This window comes from Bombina bombina, chromosome 5 (genome assembly GCF_027579735.1).
Source record: "Bombina bombina isolate aBomBom1 chromosome 5, aBomBom1.pri, whole genome shotgun sequence".
Lineage (NCBI taxonomy): Eukaryota > Metazoa > Chordata > Amphibia > Anura > Bombinatoridae > Bombina > Bombina bombina.
In genome coordinates, this window is record NC_069503.1 from 597,019,711 (window position 1) to 597,044,650 (window position 24,940).

General features: G+C 36.3%; 1 protein-coding gene across 1 annotated transcript in view; it reads left to right on the top strand.

Moving 5' to 3' along the window:
- CNTNAP2 (contactin associated protein 2) overlaps positions 1-24,940 on the top strand; it is a 2,991,056-nt gene that overhangs the window by 212,237 nt on the left and 2,753,879 nt on the right. Inside the window, exon 4 of the mRNA XM_053715812.1 lies at positions 19,885-20,078. Coding sequence (XP_053571787.1) covers positions 19,885-20,078 — 194 coding nt within the window. The remainder of the gene's footprint in view (positions 1-19,884; positions 20,079-24,940) is intronic.

Sequence of the window (24,940 nt, forward strand, 5' to 3'; positions counted from 1 at the left end):
GCTTTCTCTCTCCCATCCGCATAGCCCCGCCCATGTCACACCCAGCCCCGCTCACATCATGCCCGACCCGCTCCGTCCCACCTGCGTCATGTACGGCCCCACCCCCATCACGCACAGTCGGCCCAGATGCCAGGAGATCAGTGTGTTGAAGGTCAGGTGTGTTTGTCCTCACGCTGTCTCTACTGCGCATGACAACTTCGGACAAACACACTTGGCCTTTTATATTATAGGATTCAAAGATGTAATTCATATATGTGCATTTAATTTTGAGTGAAATGTCCCTTTAAAAAACATCAGTCTTAAAAATGTTCTATCATGAATGTTAAAGGGACATAAAGGGGCAATAATGATGTTCTAATCTGCTAATACATTTTATAATTGCATTATTGTTTGATCAGAACTGTATATTTAACTCCACAAGGGGTTAAAAATAAAGTTAAAGTTGGCTGCTGATTAGCTATCTATTCAAATATGCCTTTCCTGATTTGTTTAGCAGCTGTGTTCAGTTCCAGACCAGTAGTGCATTGCCAGTCTGGGGCTAGTTTTACATCTTTACACCCTTTTCAGGCGTTAAACAGGTCCTTCTGTTAAAGCAATTGTGCAATAATAAAAGTTTCTAGCAGAGCATTTTATTATTGCTTCATTATGTCCCTTTAACATTCACAATAGAAATGTTGACGTCAGTAAAGGGGCAGTAAAGTAAAAATAAAAAATTTAGAGACAGAGCATGCAATTTTAGCAACTTTTTCATTTACGTCTAGATTTGCTTTGTTTTTTTGGTATCCTTCGTTGAAAAGTAAACCTAGGTAGGCTTGGGAGCAGCAATACTGGGAAATAGATGAACATATTTGGTGAGGCAATGACAAGAAACATATGTGTGTAGCTACCAATCACCAGCTTGCTCCTAGTAGTGCATTGTTACTCCTGAGCCTTTTGAACAAAAGATACCAAGATATTTAAGTAAATTTCATTATATACATAATTTGGAAAGCTGACTGAATCCTAAACATTTAATTTTGACTTTACTCTCCTTTAATTCAGTAACAGAATAGCATCAGAAAATGCTAAACATAAGAGAATGTTATTATTGGTCCTATAGACACCATTGAAAAGCAACAACAAATCCGACAAATATATTTTTTTACTGGAAAAATAGAAAAGTTACAGATGTTAAAACTGATTATGAAATGAGCAGGAAATGTAGGTTGTGCATAACTCAAGCAAAGGGAAAGTAATATGATCACTGACAATATAGCTCTGATGGTGGATATCTTGAGATGTAAATTAGATTTAGCATATGAATGCCCATTTGTCATAGTTAAAGATGCAGTACAATGCACTGCTGTATCTGAGGAGACAGCCAGTGGGCCAAGCAGGAATTGCATACCTACATATTCACCAATCATTGGCCTTCTCAGCAATAGCACTAGAGTGCACTTGATATTCAACTATAACTATATATTTAGGGCCCCATGTATAAAAAGACGAGCAGACAGCTTCTCAACTTGAGAAGCTCTCCGCCCACATTTGCTGTTTGTGGGTAGCAGATCTGTTGATCCGCTGGCCCGTATGTATCATTACACACTCTGATGAGTGTGTAATGCCCGCCCCTTCATTTGTGCGACCAATCACGCAAGTGAAGGGACTGTCAATCACTCTCAGTGATTTCTCTCCACCACCTCGGAGGTGGCAGAGAGTGTAATTGTGGGAAGCAGGCTCGCATATGTGAACCTGCCCCGCAAGGGTTCCGGAGCAGCTCTTAATCTCTTTTTAACTGTTAAACACCTAGTGAATATTGCACTAAATCTATGGTAGACTAAGCAGGGGGAGATCTCAGCTGATGGTGTGCAAGTAGTGGAGATCTTTATATAGTTCTATACTATACTGTTAATAATGATTAACTTAAAGTGAATGTAAACTTTGAGGAATGTGTGCCCGGTTTTTCAAAATATTTTTAAAAATTTCAGCCGTTTGGTTAAAATACCTTTAACTTCTTGATAGCCGAACCAGAGATTCCCCCACCTGTCACGCGTCTCTTCATAGGTCAGAAATTAAGAATCCGGCTTCCTCCAATCACGGCATGGCCTCAGGCAATGTTTGCTCTGAAGGTGGAATCCGTGATTGGAGGAAGCCGTATTCTTCATTTCTGGCGTAAGTCAAGACGAGCGGCAGGCGGGGGATTGCTGGTCCAGCTTCATGAAGGAAAGGTAAGTATTCTAACAAAACGGCTGAAATGTAAACTTTGATGAATGAAAGTGCCCCTGTTTTTAATAGGATTTTTAAAAACCGGACAGACATTCCTCAAAGTTTACATTCACTAAAAAAAGAGAAAAAAAAAAACATGCACACAATCAGGTCATTTCAAACTTGTCTTTAAATTTTTATTTTAACAGATTTAAGCATTTTGAATAAGGAAACACTCCTGTTCATACAGTTCAAGAGTGCTATAGCAGCAGAATATTTTACAAAGCAACTTTTTAATGTATACACCATTAAATATGCTGCTTTTTAAAACTCTGAGATCAACATAGGAGTGATCTCAAGGTTCCAATGTCAGAATCTTTCAAGTTTATGATTAGTGCATGGCTTTAGGAAAGGTATTCAATTGTCTAAGCGCAGATTGGTAACCATGGCTACTGAGCAGCTCATTATTTTGCAGGTGCTTTAGTTCAGCTATCCTGGACATTCCCGTCAAAATATAAATGCACATATATATATTATATATTTGAATAGAAACATATTTGCAATAAACATGTATTGGCAAAAAATGCTTCTAATAAAAGTCATCACTGTTTTAGTATTAACATTTTTCTCTGCACGTGCATGTGAAGCATAGCTAGATATTCTCAGTGCAACAGCATTTAACTACTACAGCTGCTCAGAGCACCAGTGGGGCATGTATCATGTCAGAAATTAACTAGTTGAAAACAAAGCTTTGATCACAAAGAAGACAGTCTGAAGAAAATCATTGGGCGTGTTACTTCAATTGTATCTAAGCAGCATTCGGGAGGGGCTGGTGTAATTAGATACAGATATGGTGATTGATGAGAGAGAATGAACAAATATTGCCACTGAATTGATACAAAGAAAAAAGGTGCAGTTAGATTGACAGCAGAGGAAACCAATGAGCGCCTACAAACAGTTAAGAAGAAACCCCTATAAAAGGGGCAAGGACCACACTAAGGCTGAAACGCGTAGATGGTACTCAAGGTCTGGTTTGTACTGGAATGTCCTTTTAACATATGTACATTCTATATACCTAATAAGTTACCATTATATACCATATTTAATATAACTGGGACATAATTAAAACCAATGTTTTCTGTGTATTCTGGTAAAATATGCCATAAAAAATGTGTTTCACTGAAGAAACCATTTTAAATAGTAGAATTTTTCTTTTAGACAATATTTTTAAGAAACCCGGCACAAAATTGAGGAGGTAGAATACATCAATTTGAGAGTCTGCACAACTCTGATATAATCTTCTTCATAAGAGTCAGATCAATAGAGGTTAAATGTCTTACTGTCCGAGTGAACAAAGCAATCAAAGCCCCTCAAATTATATCTTTTATTAGCTGAAATAGAGAGGTGGATTTAAATCGATCCTAAGTCACTGTTGAAGGTTTATACCCTCCAATATCTATGTAACAATGGCTGATATCTATATAAACAGTCTTTATTGCACATTAAAGCACAATGCTATTCTCAGCAGATCTGACATTTGTACAAATTAATTCATTTAGTATATTACTTTGTAACTATTAAAATTTGCTACAACAATATTATTACTTCAGAAATAATAAAAAAGACTCATCCCTAAGAATGAATTTATATATATATATATATATATATATATATATATATATATATATATATATATATATAAAGCAAATCTGTGTTAAAAACACAGAAGGAAAACTGTGCACACTATATAAATACAAATACACAGAAAAGAAAGAAATATATATCGATGCAACAACAATATGTTCAGAAAACAATAAAGTCTTATCTGTGTTTAAGTGTCTTTTGTTGCTTATAGGCAATTCTTGATCTTCTTAATCCTTTTTTTTTTAATGCAGAGAAAAACGGCAGCATATAGGTTAATCCTCCAGTACCAGCATAGGAGGTCAAAAACGTTAATAAGAAATCTGTAGAAATAAGCGCACAGAGAATCTCCTCATAGTAAAATATTGTTTAATACAAAATCAGCATAAAACAAACAAGCAATCCTCCTATCAGGGTGGGTGCTCACAAAAAGAAACCTCAATCAATATGAGGTAAGATTAAAACGTTGAGCACCAGAAATGGTGTGTGTTCTGCTCCGTTAGTCTTTAAAGGGACATTAAACCCAATTTTTTTCTTTCACGATTCAGATAAAGAATACCATTTTAAACAACTTTCTAATTTACTTCTGTTATCTAATTTGCTTCATTGTCTTGATATTCCTTCCTGAAAAGCATATCTAGATAGGCTCAGTAGCTTCTGATTGGTGGCTGCACATAGATGTCTTGTGTGATTGGCTCACCCATGTGCATTGCTATTTCTTTAACAAAGGATATCTAAAGAATGAAGCAAATTAGATAAAAGAAATAAATTGGAATATTTGTTAAAATTGTATTCTCTGTCTGAATCATGAAAGAAAATATTTGGGTTTAATGTCCCTTTAACCCCTTAATGACCGAGGACGTGCAGGGTACGTCCTCAAAAAAAAGGCAGTTAATGCCTGAGGACGTACCCTGCACGTCCTCGGTGTGGAAAGCAGCTGGAAGCGATCCTGCTCGCTTCCAGCTGCTTTCCGGTTATTGCAGTGATGCCTCGATATGGAGGCATCCTGCAATAACCATACATGGCCATCCGATGCAGAGAGAGCCACTCTGTGGCCCTCTCTGCACCGGACATCGATGGCCGGTATCGTTGGTGGGTGGGAGCCGAATTGGGAGGCGGGTGGGCGGCCATCGGTGTTGCGCGTGACGTCACGGGGGGCGGGATCGGGATCGGGACCGTCGAGGGCGCGCACGGGCGTGCGCGCGTGCACGGGGGTGGCGGGCGGGCGCGTGCACGGGGCGGGAGCGGGTGGGAACCGCTACACTACAGAAAAGTTAACAAGTAAAAGTAAAAAAATAATGTAATAAACTTTATTTTAAAAACCATCTAAGGGATCTGGAAGGGGTGGGGGTTGGTCTTGGGGGGGGGGGAAAGCTACACTACAGAAAAGGGACATTTTATTTAAAAAAAAAGCTTTTTTTCACTAAACTGGGTACTGGCAGACAGCTGCCAGTACCCAAGATGGCGCACATTAAGTCAGAGGGGGAGGGTTAGAGAGCTGTTTAGTGGGGGATCAGTGAGGTTGGGGGCTAAGGGGGATCCCTACACAGAAGCATATGTAAATATGCTAACAAAAAATGCACAAAAAAGCCCAAATATACCTTTTATTTTAGTACTGGCAGAGTTTCTGCCAGTACTTAAGATGGCGGGGACATTTGTGGGGTAGGGGAGGGAAGAGAGATGTTTGGGAGGGATCAGGGGGTCTGATGTTTCAGGTGGGAGGCTGATCTTTACACTAAAGCTAAAATTAACCCTGCAAGCTCCCTACAAGCTACCTAATTGACCCCTTCACTGCTAGCCATAATACACGTGTGATGCGCAGCGCCATTTAGCAGCATTCTAATTACCAAAAAGCAACTCCAAAGTCATATATGTCTGCTATTTCTGAACAAAGGGGATCCCAGAGAAGCATTTACAACCATTTGTGCCATAATTGCACAAGCTGTTTGTAAATTATTTCAGTGAGAAACCTAAAATTATGAAAAATTTTACGTTTTTTTTAATTTTATCGCATTTGGCGGTGAAATGGTGGCATGAAATATACCAAAATGGGCCTAGATCAATACTTGGGGTTGTCTACTACACTACACTAAAGCTAAAATTACCCCAAAAAGCTCCTTACATGCTCCCTAATTAACCCCTTCACTGCTGGGCATAATACACGTGTGGTGCGCAGTGGCATTTAGCGGCCTTCTAATTACCAAAAAGCAATGCCAAAGCCATATATGTCTGCTATTTCTGAACAAAGGGGATCCCAGAGAAGAATTTACAACCATTTATGCCATAATTGCACAAGCAGTATGTAAATAATTTCAGTGAGAAACTGAAAGTTTGTGAAAAAATTTGTGAAAAAGTGAACAATTTTTTGTATTTGATCGCATTTGGCGGTGAAATGGTGGCATGAAATATACCAAAATGGGCCTAGATCAATAATTTGGGATGTCTTCTAAAAAAAAATATATACATGTCAATGGATATTCAGGGATTCCTGAAAGATATTAGTGTTCTAATGTAACTAGCGTTAATTTTGAAAAAAAATGGTTTGAAAATAGCAAAGTGCTACTTGTATTTATGGCCCTATAAGTTACAAAAAAAGCAAAGAAGATGTAAACATTGGGTATTTCTAAACTCAGGACAAAATTTAGAAACAATTTAGCATGGGTGTTTTTTGGTGGTTGTAGATATGTAACAGATTTTGGGGTTCAAAGTTAGAAAAAGTGTGTTTTTTTCAATTTTTCCTCATATTTTATAATTTTTTTTATAGTAAATGATAAGATATGATGAAAATAATGGTATTTTTAGAAAGTCCATTTAATGGCGAGAAAAACGGTATATAATATGTGTGGGTACAGTAAATGAGTAAGAGGAAAATTTCAGCTAAACACAAACACCGCAGAAATGTAAAAATAGCCTTGGTCCCAAACGGACAGAAAATGGAAAAGTGCTCTGGTCACTAAGGGGTTAAGGTTGAAGATCAGTCCCTTAATGCAGGAGCGTATGTAGAACGGTGGACTAGCAGTTTAAGATAGTGAAATTCACCATAAGTTTATGACTGCAGTTAAGAAGCAGCGATCTTAAGACCGCTGCTCCTTATCTCGTCCGCTATCTCTGAGCGGCGGACAGCAATCAACCCGATCAGATGTGAACTGGTTGATTGAAACCCCCTGCTAGCGGCTGATTGGCTGCAAATCTGCAGGGGACGGCATTGCACAAGCAGTTCGCCAGAACTGCTTGTGCAATGCTAACACTGTCGGCATTCAGCAATGTTTGTCTGACATGATCCACTGAGCGGATCATGTCGGACAGACAAATGATAAATTGGCCCCTAAGTGTTTGTATTGTTATTTTATTATGAACTTGTTTGTTTTTGAAATTCTACTGTATTTCCTGGCCCTTCAGGGAGAAAGTAAATGTAATTTATAACTACAATGTATATAAAACATAACAATGTATGGAGCATGATTTCCTAAAATTCATTGTAAATATATGTTTACAACTTATGTGTGTGATTGCTTACTTCCATAGCTGGCCCTACATAAATAAATAATAATTGTGCCACAGGGAGATAGGGCTAATAAAATACCATACTGCCCATCCCTTTGATAATAAGTAAGACGTACTGCTGCACTCTCCTTTTACTTGTATAAATGCAGCACACACTACTCGTCATAATGCAGAAAATAAAGTAGAATGTGGGAGAAGGAGGTTGGTAATACTGTTGTTTATTTCTCCAAACAACATGGCATGACTAAGGGCAAATAACCCAAAAAGTCTCTTTAACATTTTAGGATCTTATTCCTTAATAAAAAAATATTTTTTAATATAAGTTCTGTGGAATAAAGATTGTTTGGAGAATTGTGCTGGGAACTGGCTGTGAGCTTCTGGCTTCACATGCACTTTTATTATTATTATTATTATTATTATTAGATATTTGTAGAGCACCAACAGATTCTGCAGCGCTATTTAAATAAAGGGACATTGCTGGTGCCAACTTTTGAAAATACTGTTCCTTATTCACAGTACTATCACGTGACACAAAAATTTAAAAATATCAGTAGTAGAGAAACATCCAACAATAGAGGTAAGCATGCTACCTATCTAGATTTCCCTTCAACAAAGCAAATTTCATAACAGAAGTAAACTGGATTATTTTCTTTTTTCCAATTGTATGATCTGTTATTATAAAAGTGCTTACAAAATATAATTTTAAATTAATCTGCAGGGTCTTTTTTAAATCATATTTTTGGGACAAGTTGGTTTTTAGAGTGATAAAAATGCCGTTGTGGTGAGTTTGTGTTTGTGTATGAAAGAATTGGAATATTGTCTAGCTCAGTCTTTAAAATAGCATATTTAATTTATTTGGTTGCTGTTTTCCAGTTAAATGGAAATACTAGATAACATAGACCTCATAAACAGAAGAGTTCAGGGCGCACAATCTTCGACCCACATAGTTAAAATGTTAAATTTATTAATATTCATTAAAACTTAACCAAACAAGTACTCTGTTTCAGTATGTCTCTGTAACCGTAATATTTGCCAAAGATAGAGGGGGATAGAAATACTATATAGGTAATTCTATTCAAAAACTATGACTAATCAGAAACCAACGGTTCGACATTTTAAAATCAATTAGTCATAGCACTAGCAGTATTCACTCATGAAAAAAACAAACAAAAAAGTTGTTCCGTTACAGGGACATATACCCCAAGTATTCCCGGCCGATATGCAGGAACCTCCGCATTGATCTGGGGGACATGTATGGTACAGAGCTGGCAAAAATTAACAACACACACAAAGACGCATTTTGGCCCATAAATGGGCCTTTTTCAATGTGGTTCGTGCAATATGCAATACTTGAATGACCTCCATACATCCAAGTATTTAAACGTATTGGGAAATCTCCCCTTGAGTGACATCAAACGTGCAGCCAATGTAATCTCATCTTCATACACGACTATTGGTTAGCATCATATGCCATTCACCAATGATGCTCTCAGGGGTGTGTCAGAATACAGACCTCATCGTCATAATGTCAATACTGATCACATGGTGTCATCTAAGACATCTATAAATAAAATAGTATTTTTTTGCCTTTCTCAAGATCTTTAGATCTCTAGATTTATAGACACCAGTAAAGGTTGCCAAGGGGTCTCATGGTAAAGGAGTAATCATGTATCAAATTAATTGAAAATCACTTCAATTTCTTTTTCCAATTTAATTTGCAGATAATCCTGCCATTAAAATCTATAGTTGCATGAAGTGCTGTCCAATAAATGACAGCTCCCAAATCTAACTTGACAAGCTAGAAAATCTGAAAGCTTCTCAACTAGAGAAGTTGTCCATATGGCTTTGCTGCATACAGGCAGCAGGTCTGTTCGTCCAATGGCTCGTATGTATCATTACACACTCTGATGAGTGTTTAAAGCCTGATCCTTCTCTCACGTGACAAAAGGATCTGTCAATCACACAGAGTGAGAGAGTTTGGGGTGATTTCTAATGACCACTGCTTCTTACATTGCAGGAAGTAGGCGCACATGTGCAAACCTGCCCTGCAAAGTCTCCAGAACAGCTTAAGATGCTTTGTACATGGAGCTCAAGGGGCAGGCCATGGGCATACTGGAGCATTATTTTTGCATTTGTTAGCATGTGCTATATTTTTTGTTTTATTTGTTCGTGCGGTAACATTTTGAGGGTGTTTTTGTGTGTGTATATGTATGTATGCATGTGTGTGTATGTATGTATACTGTATATATATATATATATATATACTGTATATATACAGTATATTTATATATATATATATATGGATATATACAGTGGCGTATTTAGGTTTTGTGTTGCCCTAGGCACTCAAAATTCTGCTGCCCACCTCCCAAGGTTTTACGCCTTTTTTTCCCCTTAATATTTTTTTGGATATCACAAGCTGATCTAAGCAGTGCACAGACGTATCCAGTCTGTTAGTTACTAAGATTTGCAATAAGCACTGTGCTCGCAGAACCACCACAGCTGACAAGGGGAGGCAGCATATCGGCACAAGGTCTTCTCCTCCAGCCTCACCTTGTAAGCATATCCCCGGGCAAGTTTCTCACCAAGAACGCTTCCACTGCAAAAATGCTGGCGGCTCTAAATGAAGCAATGGTTTAAAGAAGCACTGCCTGTGCAGAGCAACCTTAATCAGCGCACGTGCCTTGTCTTCTCTGTAAAAGCCTGCACTTTCTCGCTTACTGCACCATGTGCTGACTTTTAGAGAGAGGATAGGGCAGATGTGCTGCCCCTCCCAAATCTGCTGCCCTAGGCACCGGCCTTGTTGGCCTAGGCCATTATACGCCCCTGGATATATACATACTGTGTATACACCACGCCACTTACAAGATTTAACAAAGTCACTAGATCATCAAGTTCTACATCTTTAGATATACCAATGCTGCCACGATGGCAAAAATAAATCAATTTGCTATGAGAAATAAATTTAAAAAAAAATCTACACACAATAAAATTCTCTTTGGATTAATTGACTTCATCCTTATTTTACAGAAGCTTTCATAACCATGTAATCTGTTAAAAGGTACACAAAGTTATTAACTAAAAAGCTAAAACATACCTTAATAAAATAAACTTGACTGTTCTTATTTCTTTTATAAAAAATAGTGATCTCATGTCATTTATAAATTTGTTGGCATAAAGCGTTCTATGAAAACATCATATTTTGAAAATGAACATACTTAGCCAATTTAATCTTCACATTAGTGGTTCATGTCCATTTTTTTGACAAGGCAACAATAGGGACTTTTTGTAGCGGTATAAGAAAACAGGAAATTCAGGTAAATTAAGCTGCTTGTGGAAAAAATATCCAAGATTGCTATTCTGTAAACACACATTATGTATAGAGTCAACCTTTACAAATGATGCATAACCCTGGTAAGTTAGTTTAAGAAAGTCATTAAAAAGTCAACTTGCTATCAGATATACTTCAAGTCTGCTATCCTTAAATAACTGGTTTGCAAATGATGTGTCAGTGTACCAGCCACATTGAAAGCTAGTCAGGCATTTTAAAATCCTTTCCACCTGAAAACTTGCTAAATTTAGGGCTTAAAAATGAATTATATTATAGCAAGTCTCAGGTGTAAAATGTGTAGCTTTTGCTTTATCATGTGTCTCCTTTAACAAACATGCACACTATATATTTATAGTCAATACTGCTGGCCTACGTTAAATATGACCCACTGTTTAACAGTGGTGGTTCTGCTTAAAAATGATCTCTGGTAGCCAGTGGCATATGATATAAATTAAACCTGAAAATGATTATGTTCACAATGGGAAGTATGACAACATATCATTCTCCTCCTTCAATATTGTGATCATCCATACTTCAGCTCCCTTAGTATCACAGCTTTCATATGAAAAAAGTAATAATAAGTCACTGGTGATTACCTGCCTCTAGTACGCACCCATTAAGGGCCATATTACAAGTGGAGCAAACTCAATAGCTTATTCTCAAGTGCGCTAACCCGACATGAAAATATTAATATTTCACATTTCAATGTTCTTCACACAGAAGATTAAGTTCTATTTATTCATAAATACATATTAAATAAATATATATATATATATATATATATATGATGGTATTTGGGTACAATATATATTGAAACCTATATATCTATATGATTATATATAGGTATCGATATATACAGATATATACAGTATATAGGAATATCTATTAAAAAATACATAGAACATATTCTGCTATGTGCAGAACATTGGTATATGAAATATTTACTATTATTAAATATGAATATTGCATATATATGTTTTTACATGTTTTAATTTACTTAAAGGGGTAATTTCTAATTTACTCCTATTATAATTTTTACTTCGTTCTCTTTGTATCTTTATTTGAATGTAAGCTTAGGAGCCGGCACATTTTTGGTTCAGCACCTGGGTAGCACTTGCTCATTGGTGGCTACATTTAGACAACAATCAGAAAGTGCTACCCAGGTGCTAAACAAAAAATGTGCCGGCTCCTATGCTTACATGCTTGCTTTTTCAAATAAAGATACCAAGAGAACAAAGAAATGATAATTGGAGTAAATTAGAAAGTTGCTTAAAATTGCATGCTCTATTTGAATCATGAAAGTTTAATTTTGACTAGACTATCCCTTTAACTTCCCTCTTCCCAGCTAATTTTCCCCTTCCAGCTAACTCCACTGCTTTCTAAAGAAGATAACTCCCTTGTGAGTTTTTTAAATCTAATCTGTTGGATTAAGATAACTGGGTACTTTTTCTATAGTTAAAATTGTTGATGGTAATAAACAAATGACAATTTAGTTTGCACATTTTCATGCAGACCTTCTTTTCTGCTTCTTATATATGTACAAAGTGTTACCATAGCTGATGCAAATAAGATGGTTATATATATATATACATACACAGGCAAAGAAAAGTTCACTCACAGGAACAAACAACTTTGTTCCTGTGAGTGCACTTCTCTCTATATGTATTTAGTCTCCCTATGGGAAAAAGGGGGGACCAGACGTGGACTCCTTGCTCAGTGTGCTTAGAGGAATATTTTTTTATTTCTACTTCCCTTCACTTAAAAGATTTCAGTTTGTTTTTCAATTGAGTTGTACAGTTTATAGGTCACATTAAAGGTGGAAAAAGTTCTGAAATTATTTATCTTTGTCTCATTTTTTTTACATCACAGAAACCTGCCATTTTAACAGGGGTGTATAGACTTTTTATATCCACTGTATATATATATATATATATATATATATATATATATATATATATATATATATATATATATATTAAGGAAATATTTGTTATGTGAAATATATCAAGCATTTGGAGTAAAGACACACTTTTTATGTTCTTTTTTTGTATGCCAGAAAATACTGCATTGTGACTTTTGCTGCTTTGTTAAATTGATTGCCTGTATTGAAAATGTCTAAAATAATAACTTTCAAGCCCTCTTCTATTCCCTTAAGCACAATACTATTAAGCATACAATTCACGTTTTGTTGTTTATATTTTAAATTAATGCTTTTTTATTTTCCCGAGCTATTAAATCCTTAAACTTAAAAAGTCACATTCAAGTTTTGGTAATTGTGTTTTAATAATTTAAAACAAAGAAACTCGCATAAAATAGTTCATTTAAAGGAACATTGTGTTCAAAGTTGAAATGTGCAAATTGTAATAGAAGAATTTTTGTAATATACTTCTAATACCAAAAATGCTTTAAGCAGACTCAACGGTGGCTTGTGTGATGCATTAATAATCACTGATGATTAGGGTGACCATATTGCCACTTTAAAAAGGGACACATATGAAAAATACATATGTCAGGGTTCCTATACAAAACATTTCTTTAAACAGCCCTGACATATGTATTTTTCATATGTGTCCCTTTGTAAAGCGGCAATATGGTCACCCTACTGATGATATATAACCACTTACTTTAAATAACTGTGCACTAGACAAGCACATCGTATTATATGTGTGTATGACACTGAAACAGATACAGTATTTTATGCTAATACAAGTATATTGTAAAAATGAATCTACTTAAAATTGAAATGCACTTCATCACATAATAATATTGACTGTCCATTTGTTATTTGTTTGCTGCTTTTTATTGTAATTATGTGAATGAGTTTGGACTTATTGGTAGATTTATTATCAGTCGAACAGACATGATTCGCTATAACGAATCATGTCCACCCGACATCGCTAAATGCTGACAGCATTCGCTGTTGGCATTTATCATTGCACAAGCATTTATTGTGAAAAGCTTGTGCAATGCCGCCCCCTGCTCACTAGCGACCAATCGGCTGCTAGCAGGTGCTGTCAATCATTCCGATCATATCGGATTGGGATGATTTCTTATGACCGCTGCTCCTTAACTTCCATTCCAGGTGAGAGTGAAACAATGGGACTCCGAAGCAGAATACACTGCTTCATAAAGGGAGCCCTAAGAGTGCATGGAGGTGCGTCCCCAATAAAAACCCAGTCACAAAGGCGTGATCTCATTTAACAGTCTCTTAGGAACATATAATGTAGCAAGGTAGTGGGAGCATGACAGTGCAAGTGAGACGTTTAATAAAATATTACAAATAAAATATAATAACACCATTTTTAGATGTTTGTGCCCTGAAATGACTATAGAAGAATGCCCATCATACCAAGATATGTACGGCATTCATATGGTAAATAAGTGTTGCTGATGTATTGTGATGCAATAGGTTAATGTTACACATGCAAATTAGTATTTTCTTTGAAGAGTGAATAAAGGGGTTACCTCAATTAAGCTTTCCTGCAACCTTAAAAAGACCTGAAATCCATACATTTTTCTTTCATGATTCAGATAGAGCATGCGATTTTAAACAAACTTTCTAATTTACCATTACATTTTAATTTGTTCTCTTGGTATCTTTTATTTAAAATCAGGGTCTTATGCTTAGGAGCCAGCCTGTTTCTGGAGCACAATTTGGCAGCAGTTTTGCAAGAATGTTTTCCATTTGCAAGAGCACTAGATGGCAGCATTATTTCCTGCCATGTAGTGTTCCTGATGCGTACCTAGGTATCTTTTAACACAGGATAACATCGGAACTAAGCAAATTTGATAATAGAATTAAATAAACTTATTTTTAAATTGTATGTTGGGACTGAATCACTAAAGAAGATTTTTGGGTTTCATATCGATTTAAGAGGTGTGAATGGGCTATTGTATCAGTCCATTTCTATTTCAAAAAGAGTTACTTAACACATGAAAAGTCCTTTTGGGGAGCTTTTCTGTTGAAAATTCATTGGTGGCAGTTGGAATTTAAGAAAAATTAAATGATGTAGCATTGTGATCACTCTCTACCAGCTCTCCTCATTACCGGAACCTTGTCTCCCTCGATCCTCCGCTTGCAGCTTACAGCTCACTCCACGGCCAACTCCTCTGGCAGCCGTTGATGACGTCAAAAACAGACAGTGCAAGATTCAAATATAAATGGGATATGCACCGCAGGTGAAAACGGTGTATACGGACTCTGATGCTTTGCTGAAATTTATAAAGGGCTATGACTCTGCAATTTGCCGAAACGCAAATTTGCCAAAACGTGTTTATCACACCACCTTCTTCTTCTTTGTGTGTATCTAAAGATTTTAATTATGGACAATACAAGTCAAGTTTTATTTACATGTAATGTCTGAGCTTACCTTCTTTTGATAAACCTCTACACATTGGACGTGCATCCAAAATGTAATGTCTGGGCACTGTATTTTATCATTATCACCATCATTAGAATCATAGGGCTCCATGTACTAAGCCGTCAATTCATCCATCATTTTAGACGCGGATAAACTCGCCGTTACTCGCCGCGGGCGAAATGGTGTCCGCTGTCACTATGTACTAATAATCCCTCAATAAATAGACAAGTCTAGCCCGCCGCGAGCAGTGGCGGATTATTGATAAATTTGACGCCTCGCTCGCCGCGACTAAGCTGATGTACTTAACTTTCAGTGGAATTGTCTGGCCAATTATTAACACGTGACATGCAAGGTGTCACGAACATCATAGTAGTCGCAGGTGTCACGAACATCATAGTAGTCGCGGGAATAGAATTTTGCTCCTATAAAAGTTCAACTTATCTAAACAACTTTATTATTGTTCAAAATTTTTTGAAGAGTGATAACAGAGCGTTATTTTTGTAATATTTTTTTACAATTTGGATATGGCTTCATCTGGATCTGATAATATATAAATATTAATATAAAAATAATTATAAAGATTGACAACTATACAATACAAATTTAAAATATAGATTACTCTTTAATTACAGTCGACAAATTTGGTCTAATTTATGTACATGGAAATGAGAGACAAATTAGACGCCAGTTATGCTGTACAATGCTGATATTACTGCCTTTTATATATGTCTAGACTGGCGTCTAGATTGACTTTCCTATTGTTTTGTACCTTGCCCGCCACCTAAAAGGTGGCGAGGCAAAAATAACGAGGTGGGAGCGGAAATTGTAGCGAGCGGACAAATAGATTTTTTAGTACATTCGTTTTTGGCGAGTTGGTGGTCAAATGTGTCTAATTACAGTGAAAAATGGAGAGGTAGCGAGGTTTGGCGGATAAGTACGCTCGCAATTTTAAAGATGCGAGTTTGAACATAGTTGACGACTTTGTACATATCAGTTTGCGAGTTTTGACACGAGATTTGTTGCGGGTAGCTCGCTGACTGCTTAGTACATGGAGCCCATAGTCTATTATTTTTATCAATATTACCACTGATCACAAGTGGATTTTTCAAAAACATTATTTACTATTTATTATATAATGTTTTCAGTTGCTTACTAATAATCTCTTATAATCCATAAACAGTTGCATAAATAACACGCTGCCATTGTCGTCTGTGTCAAAAGACCCTTTGTAGCAGTCTCAAATGTTCCATGATTAATCCACTGTATTGTTAGAGAATGTACGCCAGTTAATTCAATACATTATTCCATAAGCCAAGGACCTCTATTATGAGCTCTGGGGAGGTTATATTCGTTGTGACCTCCAGTTAACATTGGACATGGAAGGCTGTAGGTTTTATTGAAGACTAAGCAAATTTTATTTGAGTGAAAAAGGTTTTGTTGTTATTTATACTGTATCAAAAATATCATAGATACAATGTTTATTTTATCAGAGCTCAATGTATTTAAAGGGACAGTAAAATCAACTTAAAACTTTCTTAAGACAGAGCATGCAATTTTATGCAACTTTCTCCTTTACTTCCATTACCAGATCAGATTTCTGGTTAATATTATAAATGTCCACCAAATTACCCCAAAGTCAATTATGATAAACTTTATTAAAAAATAAAGATACAAGCAACTTTACTTTTTAATAACATAACAGCAAAAAGCAGTTTTTGTTTTTTTAGGTTTAGTTAAAGGCGGCGGTGTCGGGGGGCAGCGGAATAGGGGTTAATAACTTTATTATAATGTTGGGGAAGTGGGCGGGCGGCAGCTTAGGGGTTAATAAGTTTCAAATAGTGTTTGCGATGCGGGAGGGCCTCGGTTTAGGGGTTAATAGGTAGTTTATGGGTGTTAGTAACACTTTAGTTATGAGTTTTATGAAACATTTTTGTTACACAAAATCCATAACTATTGCTTTCAGATAGCGGAATGGATTGTGTCGGTATATGCTGTAATGCAAGCATTTTAACCTCACCGCACAACCTGTAATACCGGCGCTATGGAAATCCCACGCAAAAACGTCATTTTTTTTGAGTGCGGGATTGACGTTGCGTTGCAGACTAAAATGCTTGCAATATAGCTATAGGTATCAGCATTAAAACCGTAACACAGCACTCATAATCTAGCCGTCTATTAGTAGATTTTGCACATTTCTTTTTTCTTTTTTAGGTGTACTCACAGTGGAGTTTTTCTTGAACATTAAAGATTCACAAGGATTTTTTCCCCACATCTCATATTTATTTTTATTTTATATATTTTTTACACGTGTATACATCTGTATTTTTTCTACACAACTACCATAACCTGGATTGCCTTTTTTCAGACTTGCACTACACACACACACATATATATATATGTTTTTTCCCTTATTGGAGGAGGTTATTCTTTTTTCTTAACTATTAACATAGATTCACACGGAATTCACACAGATCGAGAGATGATTTTATAGATTTGTTCAAGCATTATTGTGTTTTTTTTATTTTATTCATTGGATGTTTTTATGTCCTGATATCATACTAAAGCCGGTTGGCGCTCCTATTCCAGAACATTGTATTCCTTCCATTTTTTTTTATCTAGTAAGGTGATCAAGTATAGTGAGCCTGTATGATTGTTTGGTGCTGTTAACTATATTTCTTGTTTTCCTGACAAAATGTCATTGCTGAAAGAGCATAATTGAAATGCATACATTTAAAACATCAGTGACATTACAATGCTGTTGAAATGTCATGTATTTATAATGTTGAACCCAACAGAGTTTTTTAACCGTAACACCTAAACTTAATCAAACACAATTTAGAATTCCGCTAACAGTACGGATCAGGTCCGCAAGACATCGCTGAATGCGGAGAGCAATACGCTCTCCGCATTTAACATTGCAGCAGCAGCTCACAAGAGCTGCTGGTGCAACGCCGCCCCCTGCAGACTCGCGGCCAATGGGCTGCCAGCAGGGGGTGTCAATCAACCCGATCGTACTTGATCGGGTTGAATTGTTGCGATTCCTGTCCGCCTGCTCAGAGCAGGTGGTCAGGGTTATGGAGCAGCGGTCTTTGTGACTGCTGCTTCATAACTGCTGTTTCTGGCGAGTCTGAAGACTCGCCAGAAACACGGGCCGTCAACCTCCTTTCGGAACTTGATAGATAGGCCCCATGGAATCTACATTTAGGTGAACGTGTTTAAAGAGTGTTGTTAAAATGGCATTCTTTTTCTTGGCTGTTCTTGAAGCCTTTGTCAGCCCTTACTCTGAAAACATAGTATACCAAGTTTAAAAAAAAAAAAAAACAATACTCACTCATACATTTTACAACCTCAGCCTTCATAATGCAAATACAAGCAAACTAACATGTATCTTCCTGCTTCAGGAATATAAAAAAGGAGCAAACATTTGGAAATGTAATCTAATTGGAAAATAAGAGGTCTCCTGAATGTGACATATTAAATTATAACATTTGAACTGCTGCTCCTTGGGTAACACATCTTTTTGTCATAGCTCAATATTTACTCCCATCTTCTCGGTTGCTTGTTCCTGCTTCCGGCTACCCTCCACATCTGATCTGGACTTTACTCTCCTGCTACTTGTTGTCCTTCATACTCTCATCTCAGCTAACTCCTGTCACTGCCTTTTTCTTCTATTCTTGTTATTGCCACTGATTTACTTGATTACTTGTATATAATTTATTTTGTGCATTAAAGGGACATTCCGGGCAAAATCTAAATGCACATAGATGAATTACGTCTGAACAGAAACATATTTGCAATATACATACAGTATATTGACAAAAATGCTTCTAGTAAAAATTATCACTGTTATAGTGTTAACATTTTTCTCTGCATGTGCATGTGAAGCATAGCTAGATATTCTCAGTGCACCAGCATTTTATATACGCAGCTGCTCAGAGCACCAGTGGGGTTTGTATTATGTCAGCAAATAATAAATTGAGTCATTACCAGATGATACAATACCTTAAGCTCTCTGAGCAAGTGCTGTGTTTAAAATGCTGGTGCACGGTGCATACTTAAATACACTTTTGAAACAGCTATAGTTTTTATTAGAAGCATGTTTGCTAATACAAGTATATAACAAAAATGTTTCTATTCAAAATTGAAATGCATCTGTGTGAATTCAAATTTTGGCTGGGATGTCCCCATTTATAGTCTTTTTACAGTCATTTGCCTTCACTGATTACTTCATTAAAGACCCTAGATGTGCTACTCTAATATGACCAAATCATTTCACAATTTACTTGCTTGTATACAACAAATTTGTTCACTATATGCAAATTCATATACCAGTGATTATGGATTATTACAGGGAAATACAAATGACATTCTGAATTTTATTTTATTTTTTGAGATTTCACCAACTTATTTTTGAATGAACTATGGATATACAAGAAACAAGTAAGCACATTATAATAAGGAGCATCTAAAAATTACATGATGTGTTAACATTGAAAATGGCAAGATTGAAGAACATCCAAATACAAAACCTTTGACATTCTTGTCCACTGCCTATATTTATGTAAATGAAAGAATGACATTTCAAAAAGTTATGAAGCTTGTTTTAGTTTCTTGAGGGGTAGACATCTGCATACTTACTACCACAGTACATATACTCAATCAGACATATCCTTAAATAACCATCTGTGTACAAATGAAATTGAATTTAACAGTTCCAGACCATCATATAACATCTATAAAATATTTTAAAATACCCTTTTTAGATGTTCCCTGGACATTTTGATAAAATGATTTGGGAATTGAAGTTGCCTGTTGCATATCTACTTTGTTTATATTGACCTTATATATGTGCTTGTTTTTCAGGTGCTGGTGGTTGGTCACCTTTGGACAGTGATCATTATCAATGGCTGCAAGTGGATTTTGGGAACCGAAAACAAATCCGCTCAGTTGCTACACAAGGCCGATACAGCAGTTCTGACTGGGTATCTCAATACCGTATGCTATACAGTGACACAGAAAGAAACTGGAAGCCATATCATCAAGATGGAAACATATGGGTAGGTAGAACAAAATGGCCACATAAAAGTTGAAGCTTTTGTCATTTTAACGCGTTTGTGCTTTTTGTATCTTGTTCATGCTAATAGCTTACAAATTAGTCAATAATAAAGTATGGAGTGAAGATAATTATGTTTCTTTAAGAACTGACTAAGTGAAAGGAGACATTGGGGCCGATTTAAGAAAATGGCAGCGGGCATGATACAATGTAGCGTATCATGTCTGCTGCACATTGGTAAATGCCGACAGCATACGCTGTCTACATTTATCATTGGACAAGCAGTTCTAGTGAACTGCTTGTGCAATGCCGCCCCCTGCAGATTCGCGGGCATTCGCCGCTAGCAGGGGGTGTCAATCAACCTGATCGTATAGGATCAGGCGGATTGATGCCCGCAGCCTCAGAGCAGGCAGACCAGTTATGGAGCAGCGGTCTTTAGACCGCTGCTTCATAACTGCTGTTTCCGGCGAACCTGAAGGTTCGTGCGGAAACAGGGGCATCAAGCTCCATTTGGAGCTTGATAATTCGGCCCCTATGTCTTACCAGACATATCTCATCTAATAGTATAGCATGAAATATTTATTTTCCCTCAAACTGAGGTAAGATGCACAATTTATTACATTTTGATTATTTAATTTTAGTATTAATTTCTAATATGGACTTTTGGAGAAGGAATGCTTTTCATGAAACATTTTCTGTAATTGTTGCAAATGGATCAAATGCTTTGAATGTGTGTTTAAATGTTTTGCACTGCAGTAATTCAAAGGTTTTTTTGTGGATCATCTGAAAACATGTAAGGCATTCTATGCAGCTATGTCTAATATTCTGTTACAATAGAATCCCATGTATTCCCATTCTGTTACAATTAAAGCTGCAGGAACAATGTCCTCTCAATAATAATTTTGTAAATGGTGAAGCATACCAGATGCAGTAGAATGCTTTCAATCTCATAAGTAAAAAGGGTATCATAGTGACAATTATTTCACAACATGAATATAATCAAATTCTCACAACAAAAAATATGGATAGAGAGATCTTACCTAGTGCACAATGATAACAACACCAATTTTAAAGTGATGGTAGATTTCAGACTTTAAGAATGTTGCAATGAAAAATATATATATATACATGTACAAGCTAAACCGCATAATTATTTAAAAAAAGTGTATAAATATTTTATAATAAAAGATTTACAATCCTACTTGGTATCTTCTGTTCCTCTGCCCCCCCCCCCCCCTTCATTTGCACTTTTTTGGCTGGGCTGTGACATAGAGACACTCTCTACATAGGCTTCCTAAGGGCTTTCAAAGAGCTAGACTTCAAGAATGTCGTATGACAGAGACACTGATTGGATATTCATTGAATTTGTCATAAAAAAGAGAGTTCATCCCAGTGTGCCGGTATAACATTGTAATAGAAGCATAGGCACAGATTTAACCCTTTTCACAGATAGACTTTTTTAATGGCAAAGAATACATGCATGGCTTTTGATTAGCTAAAGTTTACCATCACTTTTATGACAATACAAAAGTTAAAAATTTAAAAACAATTGAATAAAATGTATGAAAACTGACCCTAAAAGGGAATAATTGGCAGTGCCAAATAATTTGAATCTTACCATGTCTAGTTATACAGCGGATTATTCCTTAATACAAATGAGAAAAATTATATTCTATTGTATTCTATTCTATTGAGGGTGGTCAATTATCATCCTTGATGAAAATATATGCATAATCTTAATTGGTGTTTCCCATATGAATTTTTGTTAAATGCTGCAATCATCTTTAAATCTCCTCTTCAATATTTTATGCCCAAACTATGCTCCTTCAATTATTTTTGTATGGTCCTCAGAATCCCTGAGCAGTAAACAGACATAAGTACTTTATATAAAAAACTATTTTATACTTCTCATAAGATAATTAAACATGTGTATTTATACTCAAATTTAAAAAAAAAATGCTGCATACAGTTCAGTTTTGTATTATTTCATACGTATATTTTCACTAAAAATCATGTTATAATCTCATTTTCACGAATTATCTTTGGCATAATGGTATCACATAATACCCCCCCTCCCCTAGCCGACCAATCCATTAGTGATTGGTATGAAGCGAGTGCTAGAAGGATGCTATCTTTTTCTTAGTAACTGGAAAGTATTCACTTGCATCTGACAACCACAGAATTTATAAGATAAGATTTCCCTGACAACTATTGTAAGAAAGGGTTTGTATACTTGTAGCCCACAAATTACCCATATTTTCGTAATTGTAAATAGGTTTCCAGTGAGTCGGTAAAAATGGAGCTGTAAGCTACTGAAGTTGCCGACAGCTAGTTTATGGCTCCATTTTAGTACCAGGTTTCTATGGAAATATTTTACCAAATGCGTGGAGTCACTCTTTTTGTGTATGTAAGTTAACGTTGTGTTAACGCTTCCACCCGATGTTGGATTTCTTTAAAATCATGCCATAACAAGTTCGTTGCTATGGTAACCCGACCTCAGATTATAAAAATGAATATAAGATCCTACTCCCTTATCTGAAATTGGCAAGAGAGGGAAAGATGCTGTAATTATTTGCAGTGTTTGGAGTTTGGCATTTTTTGAGCTAGTTAAAGTGATTTGGTCACCTAATAAATAATCAAAGAACTAAAGAATTTATTTTAAATTATGGTCAGCCATTTTTTTTGTTTTAATTTATTTTGAAAATGTTATATGTAATATTTAGTGCTGCCCCAGAGATAGTCCTAGTTGGGTTTGATTATATTTTTATTTGTAAGTACTTTTTGAAACATAAATAATATTATAACTATAATTGGCCAGCAGTGGACAGCACTAAATATTATATATAAAAAAAGAAATACAAACAGAAAAGCTTGTATTGTTTGTAAACTGTAATAATTCAATGGAAAATTGGCCTCAAAAAGCTTATTTTTTTAGCTTTTACACCTAGTTGAGCATGCTATAATGTTTGAGACATTAACCCCTAAGTGACCAGACCATTTTTCAATTTTCTTACCGTTAAGGACCAGGGCTATTTTTTAAATTTCTGCAGTGTTTGTGTGTTTAGGTGTAATTTTCCTCTTAATCATTTACTGTACCCACACATATTATATACCGTTTTTCTCGCCATTAAATGGACTTTCTAAAGATACCATTATTTTCATCATATCTTATAATTTACTATAACATTTTTTTATAAAATATTATGAAAAAATTGAAAAAAACCACACTTTTTCTAACTTTGACCCCCAAAATCTGTTAGACACTACAACCACCAAAAAACTCCCAAGCTAAATAGTTTCTAAATTTTGTCCTGCGTTTAGAAATACCCAATGTTTACATGTTCTTTGCAAGTTATATGGCAATAAGTACAAGTAGCACTTTGCTATTTCCAAACCATTTTTCCCCCCAAAATTAGCGATAGTTACATTGCAACACTGATATCTGTCAGGAATCCCTGAAAAACCCTAAACATGTGTATATTTTTTTTATAGTAGACATCTCAAAGTATTGATCTAGGCCCATTTTGGTATATTTCATGCCACCATTTCACTGCCAAATGCAATCAAATAAAAAAATCTTTAACTTTTTCACTAATTTTAGGTTTCTCACTGAAATTATTTACAAATAGCTTGTGCAATGATGGCACAAATGGTTGTAAATGCTTCTCCGGGATCCCCTTTGCTCAGAAATATCAGATATATATGGCTTTGGCATTACTTTTTTGTAATTAGAAGGCTGCTAAATCCGCCGCGCTCCACACTTGTATTATGCCCAGCAGTGAATGGGGTTAATTAGGTAGCTTGTAGTGTTAATTTTTGCTTTAGCGTAAAGATCAGCCTCCCACCTGACACATCCCACCCCCTGATTCCTCCCTGACCCCTCTCAAACAGCTCTCTTCCATCCCCCACCTCACAATTGTCACCACCATATTAAGTACTGGCAGAAAGTCTGCCAGTACTAAAATAAAAGGCTTTTTATATAATGTATTTTTTTATTTTTTATATATATAATGCAGTGTTGGATCCCCCCCCTTAGCCCCCAACCTTCCTGATCCCCCCCAAACAGTTCTCTAACCTTCCCCCCTCTACCTATTTGCCTCCATCTTGGGTAATGGCAGCTGTCTACCCAGTTTGGTCAAAATATGACTTTTTTTTTTTTATAAATATACCCCATTTTTCTGTAGTGTATCTGCCCCCCTCAATACCCTCCCCCTCCCCCTCCCAGATCCCTTTCCCAACACTTAATTCCTTATTCCTCTGTCCCTCTCCCTCCTTTCCTTACACAGGCTCCAGCACTTAATAGCGTGTCTGCGCATGCACCCCTTCCCACGCTCCCGCCCCCCTAGCACGCACTTCTGGAACTGCTCGCCGTAACTGATCCAGCCATGGGCCATCCATCTGCCTCCCTCGTATCCCTCCCACTCCACCTATGATCGGCACCATCGCTGGCCACAGAGTGGCCCTCTCTGCATCGGTTTGCTTAAAAAGGGTATTTTTTGTAGGACATGCCTGACACGTCCTCGGTCGTTAAGGGGTTAACTTCAGCATCTGAATTTTGCACCTTGAATAGAAACCGGGTGTAACATTTAAATTTCAGGTTCAATTATTTTCTATGGACTTGTAATAAATTTGGCAGCCAGACCTCCGCTGCTGGTAATGGTGGAAAATGCACCTTTTGAAACAGTCGTTAAGGGAATGCCTTCTGACAAGGGTTTTTTTTTTTGCTTTGCAAGCTCAAAGGAAATGAGCCCATCGACTTAAAAAAATATATTTCTTTTTCTTCATAATATCTGAATACCCCTCTCTCACACACACACACGCGTATACATATTAAATACACACAGACACACACACGTACATACACAG